Source organism: Rattus norvegicus, chromosome 6 (assembly GCF_021556685.1).
Source record: "Rattus norvegicus strain SHRSP/BbbUtx chromosome 6, alternate assembly SHRSP_T2T, whole genome shotgun sequence".
NCBI lineage: Eukaryota > Metazoa > Chordata > Mammalia > Rodentia > Muridae > Rattus > Rattus norvegicus.
The window spans coordinates 101807386-101817779 of NC_141539.1; the positions used below are offsets into that span (position 1 = coordinate 101807386).

Here is a 10394-nt window from a genome sequence, read left to right on the forward strand (position 1 = left end):
TCTCTGGAAGAGCAACAAATGCTTTTGGGCAGTCTCCCAGCCTCCATAATTGGCAATATATACATACATACACACATACCTACATAAATACATACATACATACATAAAATCATATACTTAAAGTTTGTAATTAAAATACAATTACATCATTTTCCCTCTTTGATCTCTTGTATTTGCCCCTCCACTTGCTTCCAAATTCATGTTGCTTTCCCCGTGTGTGTGTGTGTGTGTGTGTGTGTGTGTGTGTGTGTGTGTGTGTGTGTGCGCTATTCCTAAATACAGAAATACAGCTTGCTCAGTGTGTATAGTGTTCCTTGTGTGTATACGATTTCAGGGCTGACAACTTGGCACTGGATAACCAACTTGGGCTTTCTTCTGTAGCTAGGGAAGACGATTTCTCCCTTGTTGCCTGGAGCTCTCTGCCTGTGGTTGAGGCCTCTCCTCCTTCCGTGTTAGCATGTCTACTGGTAGTGTCCTGGTTCTGGTCTTGTTTAGACAGCCATGTTGATGCCAGTTCATGGTGTTTCTTCATTGATATTTCTAGGACACATAATCTAAGCAAACTTCCTGTTCCTCTGGCTTTTACAATTTTTTTTAAGGTTTACTGATCTTTATATATGTGAGTACACTGTAGCTGTCTTCAGAGGGCATCGGATCCCATTACAGATGGTTGTGAGCCACCATGTTGTAACTTGGAATTGAACTCAGAATGTCTGGAAGAACAGCCAGTGCTCTTAACCATCTCTCCTGCCTCATAATTTTTTTTTTTTTTAAGAATTTCACCCTGGAGGTTGGAGAGATGACTCAGAGGTTAAGAGCACTGTCTACTACTCCACAAGTCCTGAGTTCAATTCCCAGCAATCACATGGTGGCTTATAACCATCTAAAATGAGATCTGGTGCCCTTTTCTGGCCAGTAGGCATACGTACAATCAGAACACTGTATACATAATAAATAAATAAATCTCTAAAAAAGAAAAAGAATCTTACCTGCTTTGGTCAGGAACTCAGTATGTCGAAACTTTCAACTTTCAATTCTGCTATTTACTAGTTCTTTATCCTTGGTAAGATGTCTTACCCAGGGTTCTCTAGAGGAACAGAACTTCAAGAGTCATCTGTCTATCTATCTAGAGAGAGAGTAAGAAAGACAGAGAAAGCTTTATTGAGTGACTTATAGGCTGTGGTCTAGCTGACTCTCTACCAATGGAAGGTCTAAAATTCTAGTAACTGTTCACCACAAGGCTGGATGTCTCAGCTGGTCGTCAGTATGTGCCACAATCCCCAAGAAGTAGGCTCTAATGCCAGTGAAGAAATGGACTTGCTAGGGAGAGCAAACAGACAAAGAAAAGCATCCTTCTTCCATGTCCTTTATATAGGCTGCCAGCAGAAGATGTAGCCCAGATTTAATATATATCTTCTTGTTTCAGAGATCTGGGATAGAAGTGGGTCTTCCTACTTCAAATGGTTTAGTTAAGAAAAAAAAAATCCCTCACAGGTGTGCCCAGCCATTCTAGATGTAGTCAAGTTGATGACTAAGAATAGCCATCAAGTCCACCCTTGCCAATTTGCCAATCATACCTCCTCATGCTTAATAACCCAATGAAAACAGTAGCCAGGTCATAATGCCTAAACATGATGGAACTGTCCCAAATACAATTGCAAACACACTACATATTTAACCACATTATAACTATACCTAACATGATATAGCTATTCCCCAGAAGGCTGAAAATTGTGAATTTAGAGTAGGGGGCAATGTCCCTCTAAGGACATTATTTTAGTATCTCAAATATAGCCACTGATATTTTCTTAACCGTTACATCAGATGATAAATTGAGTAAAGAAAACACAAGTATTTGTATAAAGGAATACTTAGCAAAATATGGCAGAAGCATTCGTGTCAATTATAATCCTCATTTCTACAAATGGCCAAGTAACCTTGGCTGACTTTTATAACTACCTTTCTCTGCTACCCACTCTGTAGTTCCTGCAACCTTAGAAGGTCTTGGTTTCCCGGAGGACTGATCCATACCTTCATTCCTAAAGGGTGTGTGCCCTTAGTCATCCGGTCTGGATTAGGTTTTTATGTTTTCCTAGTGACTCTAATCACAGCACATGGTAGCACTAGTAGATGCCCTAAAGCGGTGGTTCCCAAACTTTCTAATGCTGTGACTCTTTCACACAGCTCCTCATAAAATTATTTCATTGCTTCCTTATAACTGTAAGTTTGCTACTGTTATGAATTGTAATGTAATTTTTTTTTTGGTTCTTTTTTTCGGAGCTGGGGATCGAACCCAGGGCCTTGCGCTTCCTAGGCAAGCGCTCTACCACTGAGCTAAATCCCCAACCCCTGTAATGTAAATTTTTAAGAAATACTGAGCCAAACTCTAGAACTTTCCTATAAACACCATTTACCACTATAATTGAAAATGCCAGTTACTTAAATAGACTATATTTACACTCTGCATTGAGTAATTTATGCGTTATTTACATGGACTCCATGAGAAATTCCCTCTCTAAAGAGAGGGTAGCTGGACCAGTCTGTAAGCCATTCTAATAAATCCCACCTCCATGCCCCTATGGATCCATTCTATAAGTTCTGTTTATCTAGAGAACCCAAAGAAAGGCCTTTTGAAGACACCGTTAGAGTGCCAGTTACACTGCAGCAGCCTGGAGGGCTGGGCCAGGGATTGCGGGAAGGCAGAATATGCTTTGGATCGGTGTTCAATATATGGTCCCATAAGCAGAATCCACAGGTCCAGGAGTCAAGGGGTGGGAATGAGAAGAGCTCCACTCACTGTCTCCCCTAGTGACCCAGTACCTAGTGACCCAGTAGAAACGTTTTTGCTTCCTGTTCCTGTGACCTCAAGTTCTACTTGAATAGAAGTTTTGTTTCTAGAGGTGGGAAAGCTCCTGATAGAAGTCACAACAAACATTCCATTGAACTGGAAGCCCACCCCCCACTCTCCACTACCCCCTACCCACACACCCCCACCCCGCCACTTGGGGCTTCTGATGCCCTTAAGCCAACAGGCTAAGACAGGAATAACATCGTTAGGAGGAGTGATTGATCCAGATTACCGAGAGGGAAACTGATTGCTTCTCCACAATGGAGTACGATTATGTCAGGAGTATAGGAGAGCCTTTAGGGCAATTTTCTCAACCTGTGGGTGGAACCTCTTTGAAGGACATTGACCAACACTCCCACATGGGAAAATCCAACACACTGCACTGGCACATCACACCCTAAAGTCGCCAGTGGCATAATGCCAACATCTAGGCTCGCCAGACATCCAAGATAACCGTCTCTGTTATCAGATACAGTGACAGGCACCAAGATGATAGAAAACAAGACAAAGCAAAACATAGCCCCTGGTACAAATCCCCGACCCCATTTTATCAGAGTCTCTCTCTATCATTACTACTGTAAAATTAGTGCATGGTCCCCCTGCAAAAGAATTTATACACCAGCTGCTGGCTTTGAGATAAGCCATCCAATAGGGCTGAATTTTCAGAGTCAAGCTGAGGGCAGCCTTAATGGAAGGTGCCTCAGAAGGACACCTGGGCTCCCCACTGTAACACTCAGGTTACCCCTTTGAAATGAAGCACCACCTGTGACAGCTGGAGCTGAAGGTCAGACAATGGGCATCATTAACCTCAGTCTCACACTCTTGCTTCTCAAATGATACACATGCTTGGAAACAGAGTATGAGGAACAGATTAAAGGGAAAACACCGTCAGTATTGCCATTCTTTAGCAGGGTCTCTTGCTTGGAGAACCAATCCTTGAGGGCTTCAAGACAGAGATGATCGTCTATTGCCCAAAGGGAAAAATGTTAACAGGAAGGAATCCTCCAGAACATGACAGCCCCTGGTTTTGGTGTTATTGGTACTTTTCAATGTGCTGGATGAGGAATTGGGGGCATCCTGACAAAGCCATTTGTCACCCCTGTTCTCACAGTGAGTACCAATTGTGGGAAGATTATAAACTCATTCTCTAAAGGGTCTCTCTGACCCCTCACTCATGGAGGAAGTAAATGCAATCATGCCTCTGTCCTCTTCTGTCCCTACCTTCATAGAAGACACGAACTCAGTCATTCATTCATGCCTCTGCTTGCCCTGTGCCTGAATTTGTGAGTGTGTGAACTTGAAATGAACAAAGGTAGAACATGAGTGTCCATTTATAAGTTCTGATGACCTGATTTCAGTCCCTGCCATTCCCATGGCAGAGGGAGGCTTTGCAAGTTACTCTCTGACCTCCACATGCCACAGTAAATGCCCATACACAGACATGTATATGAACATGCATGTGTGTGCACACACTATAATTTAAGAAATTTTAAGTAATCAAGAAAAGGATAAAGTGCTTTCGTGTTCCTGGTAACTGTGCACTTTACACCCTTGCTGTCGGTAAAAGTCAGTTAATGTTTAATTAGTCCAGGACCCACAACGATGTGATGTCATGACTGTAGCTGTAGTCTAACAGCCTCCTAATACACTCAGCCAAAGGGCCCTGCTGTCTTTTACTTCTCTTTGTTTCACTCTGTCACTGCCTCTCTTTGCTTGGTTCTAAAAGAGCCATGAAACAATTCAGTTACTACAACTCCAACTGTCACAGCAGACCTTGACCACACCCTAATCCATACAGTATGGAGTATCCCCTTGACCAGAGGGAGCCACACCCTCCCAAACCTTAGTGTGTTTCCAGCATCCCACCACAGTTCTGACTGCCCCTCTACTTCTGTCCTGAAAGAACAGGACAGAACAGGATGGCTCAGTGAGGCAATCCCAGGGACCCAAGTTCCAACCCTGGAGCCAAGGTAGAAGGAGGGAATAACTCCCCAAAGTTGTCCTCTGACCTCCACCCATGTGCTCACTCATACACAGAATGAAATACTGGAGGATTTTAGAAAGGAAGACACAAAGACCCAGGTCATTCCTACCCTTTATTGGACTCTAAACCGAGCTGGCTCTGGGCCCTTCACAACGTCTCAGACATCCCCCAGAAGGGTTTAGGAAGATGCCATCATTCTGTGAAGAAGGCCTAGCACCTACCCCAGACTTAGAGCCCCCAGTGGACTCCCTAAGAGCCTTTAGGGAGCTAAAGGAAATGGGTGGCAGGAAGGCAAGGGGACAATATTGAGGAAATGCTTCGGTTTCCCAGTGTCTCCTGAGGGTACACTGAGCTCTGAAGAGGACTACTTGGAGAAACAGTCGGAGATTCCTAGGCTGAGCAGCCCTCATTTAGATGGCAACTTTGAGGAGACGTTTGATGTCAGGCTCGATGTTGATGGTCTGGAAGGTGCGGCTGTAGCGACGGAAAGGCTCCCCTTCTGGCCCTATGAGGAACTTCTCAAAGTTCCAGGACACATCTGAGCGGCGCACCGGACTCCATATGATGAGCTTGGGATCGGTCATGAGGGAGAATGGGTCGTCATAAGGGTAGGGCAGCTTGTCTTTCAGGTAGGCAAAGACAGGATGCTGATTCTGCCCATTGACATCACACTTTTGGGTAAGACTGAAGGTGGGCTGGAACCCACCCCCAGGGCGGACATACTTGAGGCTGTTCAGGATCTCCTCATTCTGACAGTTCTCCTGGATGAGAAGACAAAGAGCATGGAGAAAGGAAGAGGAAACCAAGGATGCACCAGTGCAAACCATTCCTTCTCCAACACTCTCTCCCACGATCACGCTTTCCTTTGTGTGTGTATGAGTGTGTTGCTCATGTGTGTCTCTTCTCCATTTACTCTGCCCTCCCCTGCCATTGTGTTGTTGTTGTTTTCTTATTTTTACATTTATTTTATACTGAGTGTCACCATTGTACATGTAGAAGTCAGAGAACAACCTGTGGAAATCACTTCTTTCCTTCCATCACATGGGTTCTGAGGACTGAATTCAGGTCATCGGGGTTGAGTGGCCTTTGGTGGCGGCATGATAGGCTACATCCAAAACTCTGGAGGCCAGGGAGTACCATATGATTTAAAAGAGTCTACTCTCATAAATTGTCCTCGAATCTCTACCTGTGCACTGTGGCAGGTGCACAGCCTCACGCACATTAAAATAAATTAATACACATAATTAAAGATTCAGCAGTTTTTAACACTTGCTTCAGACCCTAATCTGGTGTTTGGTGCTTTAAGGAACCTTGAGGCCAGGGAAGAGAGGGAAAGGAGGTGCTTCTACATCTATGTACTCTATGTACACACCGCACACACACACACACACACACACACACACACTCTCTCTCTCTCTCTCTCCCTCCCTCCCTCCCTCCCTCCCTCCCTCCCTCCCTCCCTCCCTCCCTCCCATTTTTCCTTTCCTCTGCTCTGACTGTGCTCCTTTCTGGCTCTGTGGATACTGAGTTTTGACGTCTTCCAGCAGTTAGCCAGCCGCAAGTGAGGTGTAAGGCCAGAGGTGCCTCCTGGGTTGAGAAACGGCTGCAATGAGGTTTAGGCTTTCCTATCTCTCCCTGGAAAAGTCTAAAATGAGGCTTGAGGGGAAGGGATCTGTGAGCACAGTGATGGCTGGATCTCTGGTTTATCACAGCCACCCTTCCTGTGTATGCCACAGTCACCCTTCCTGTGTATATCACAGCCATCTTTCCTGTGTATATCTCAGCCATCCTTCCTGCCACTGTGATTTGAACTGTGGGGACTCTAATTAGAGAGTCCACTTAGGGACACCTGGCTTGCTTGTGCAGTTAAAGCCTAAGTAGAACCAGAATCCCTAAAAGATAGCTGGAGGCGTACACGCTGAAGCTCTGTAATAATGTGACCCGTTCTTCAGAGACTGAGGAGCATGTGATGTCCAGAGGAGGTGTGCACGCTGCTGACCTTTCCCTTCTCTCATGTTCCCTTTCCAACTTGCCGATTAGAAACAAGTCTTTAAATAATAAAACTGTTTATATTCGCACACTATTTCCACATCTTTCTCCTTCTTTTTCTTTTTTCTTTTTTTTTTTTTCGGAGCTGAGGACTGAACCCAGGGCCTTGCGCTTCCTAGGCAAGCGCTCTACCACTGAGCTAAATCCCCAACCCCTCCTTATTTTTCATATGTCTTATTCCATAAGCCTCACAATAAACTTATGAGCTAAGTCAACTTCTATTAAATCAACACACGGGGAAATTCAAACAGAAAACAATGGTCTCAGAGCCATCAAAGCATAGAACCAAGGCAACAGGGACTAAGGACGCCCAAGGAACCGGTCAGCTTAATTCCAATTGTTTGTTTTTCTGAGACAAATTGCTCAGGCCAGGCTGGCTTCAAACTTGCTGTAGTCAAGGGATCGCCTTGAATTTCTGATCTTTCTGTCTCCATCTCCCAAATGCTGGGATTACAGGCTAGCGATCAGCGCTGCCTTCTGCAGTGCTTGGGATCAAACCCACGTTTTGTGTAGGCTAGGCAAGGAATCTAGCAACTGAGCTATATTCACGGGCTGATGTTTGAGATCTTGCTGATAAGCCCAGGTTCGCTGTCAGTCAAACTCACATCAATCCCCAGCCTCCACCTCACACGTCTTCCTAGGATTGCAAGGACACTCAACCATGCCAATTTAGTGATTCTTAACCTTCTATTGTCTCCACTCATTCATTCAACAAATAATGAAGTACTCCAAGACACAATGGAGAGACCTGGTAGCAACCCTCATGAACTGTTCTGGAAAGACAGTAATAAAAGTCACACCCTTGATATTTAATCTCAGACCATCTCTACTTCCCTGTGCTGTTTTACGTTCACCTAGACCTAGATTGATGAAGCGTGCCCTTCAAGTCCAGATACTCCAAGACACACTCAATCCTTTCTTTATCCCACTCAGGCTCCGCCAATCGGCTCCTTGGGTAGGACCCAAGGGACGCCTCACCTGATGTCCGAACTGGTTGCAAGGGAAGCCGAGAACCACTAGGCGCCTGGGAAAGCGGCACTGCAACTCATTGAGCTGGGTGTAGTCCCGGGTAGTTGTTCCTCAGAGCGAGGCCACATTCTCAATCAGCACGGCCCTGCCTCGGAACGTGTTGAAGTCTATCTTCTCCCCATCCAGGCCGATGGCACTGAGATCGTAAAAAGACTTGGCGATGTAAGCCATGCTGGAGTGCTGTGAGTCCTGCCCGGCTGTGGGAGCCTCCTTAAGTTCCTTGACTGGGTGGGGAGGAAGGAGGAGCCAGGAAGGACAGAAAGAATTTCACAAAGGGCCTTTGAGCATTCCCAGAATGACTTAGCGAAACCAGGTACCCACCTGCGGAACTGTTTGAACAAGGTTGTAGCTCCTCCTATTTACAGCCACTGAACAAAGCCGCCTCTGCCCCACCCCGCTGGCAGCCTGGAAAGGGCCAATTTGATATCTACGAGAAGATGTGAATAATTCACTCCTTGCTGGAAACCAGAACCGTAAAGGTCAAGTGGGGAGGAAAAGAAGGGAGGGAGCATGCAAGATTGACTTCTGTTTGCCCCAGCAAGTTGTTTTTACCCGGCACAGACATGTTTTAACGCATTTAATGAGCATCCGTCTCTGAGTTGTGGGAGGTCAGATGTGCTTGGGTCTGAACTGAGTCAGGTGGATTCTCGAGCAGAATCAAAGGGACCCTTAGAAGGAGAGTGCGTCGTTTTCTAGAAGCAATCGATTTCCAGTGCCTCAGTTTGCACCAGGCAGAGGGACAGAGTTGTGTTTGTCTTAGACAGCCTTTTGGTGAGTGATGTTCCTTGTCCTGGAGAAGAGTGAGGTCTTTGTCCCTGTACTGTCGCATGTCCTACATTAGAGCCTCCACCTCTGTTCCACATTCCCAAACCAGTCATGAGGATGGAGTCCTTGCTGACTTAGTGATCAGGAGTCTCAGAATGGATGGTAAATTCTGGGTAGACAACTGTACCTATCTCCCTTTCAGACAAAGTCTCTGAGACTTTCTGTGTCAATGTGTGACCATCTCCTCACAGGAGGGAATATACAGGAAGGCAAAGCAGCTGTGGTTTGCCAACTAGGCCACTAAGATGTCTTTGGAGCCGGCCAGGTATGATGGGATATCTTCGGCCTGCTGAGGGCTGTCACTGGGGTCCACTCTTGGAAGACCAGCAGCTGAAAAGACCATAGTGCCACTCCATTATCCAAGCACTAGCTAACTGAATAAGAAACTTTTCAGAAACACCATTAGGCTTATCCTGACTGTTCTAATGAGGCAGGTGTTTCCCAGAGAGCATTTTCACAGGTTCGTATCCAGTGGGAGCTTCTCCTAGAACAGAGTCAGCAAGTGTGGCAACTAGTCTTCGAAATTTGATTTGTTGGGAGACAAAAAACTGCTTGCTAGGGAGTGTTCGTCAATTCTGCCGAATAGCTTGTTTTAAAGGGTGTGGGGCTCATTGTCTCGGCTGACAGCTCCCTAAAAACAAGTTTCCATTATCCAAGTGGGAATGGAATCTTTTGATGCCATAAATGGTGGTAAGAAGGTAAGTCTCCTGGGGCAGGATCAAGTCCTTGGACACAGTCAATGAATATTTCTACCAAGCTACAGAGCCAGAGGGACTTGGCAGTGATGTAAATAAGAACTTGATACTAGGGCTGGAGAGATGGCTCAGCGGTTAAGAGCACTGACTGCTCTTCCAGAAGTCCTCAGCTCAAATCCCAGCAACCACATGATGGCTCACAACCATCTGTGATGGGATCCGATGCCCTCTTCTGGTGTGTCTGAAGACAGCGACAGTGTACGCATATAAGTAAAAAAAAAAATCTTAAAAAAACAAACCTTGATATTAATTTACCAGGTTTCTCTGCCCTCTAGAGCTTTCTCCAGCATCGGGGGCTTCCAAAGAGAAGCTCTCATCAGGCAAACCATGAGTCTTGAGTGAGGAATGGCTTCGTACTTCTCCAAGAAAACCTAGAGCCCTCATAGGTCTCCTGGAGACTCACTTCTCACCACTGAGTAAAACTGTTAAGGTATTCCTAAAATATCTGTCTCCAGGTGTATACACTGCCTCCCCTTCCAGAAGCTTATAACTTTGTGTATGCACCGACACAGCGTGTTCCCTGTGGTGTTCTGCAATAGAGTGATTGTCCTTATTCTTAGTAGGTAGAAAAACCTAGGTGGGTGGTTCTTGGTTCTGACTGTAAAAGAGAATTGCTTATGGAGACTTTTCTTTTTAGATAGATATTCCAAAGCGTTATCACATACACTCTAAATTCTAGGAAGTCCAAGGCACTGATTTCAGTTATTACTCTGCTATTTCCTTGGAACCCTTGGTGAAGTCTTTAGAGCTCTCTGAGTATCTGTTTCCTTATCTGTTGGACTCATAAAGATAAGCACTCCCTCCCACATGTGTTCAGAGTCCGGAAGTGCTCTCTAAAGTGCAATGGAGGTTTAAGACTGCCACTGTCCTGCTGTTTCACTCCTTCCCTCCTCCTCCTACCCAC

The 10394-nt window shown here is 45.5% G+C and overlaps 1 protein-coding gene across 1 annotated transcript; it reads right to left on the reverse strand.

Annotated features, from left to right (window-relative positions):
* Positions 1 to 4926: 4926 nt before the first annotated feature.
* Gpx2 (glutathione peroxidase 2) lies at positions 4927 to 8202 on the reverse strand. The gene is given in 2 exon segments (NM_183403.2): positions 4927 to 5593; positions 7860 to 8202. Coding segments are annotated over 2 exon segments (573 nt in total). The 5' UTR covers positions 8082 to 8202; the 3' UTR covers positions 4927 to 5242.
* Positions 8203 to 10394: the final 2192 nt, after the last annotated feature.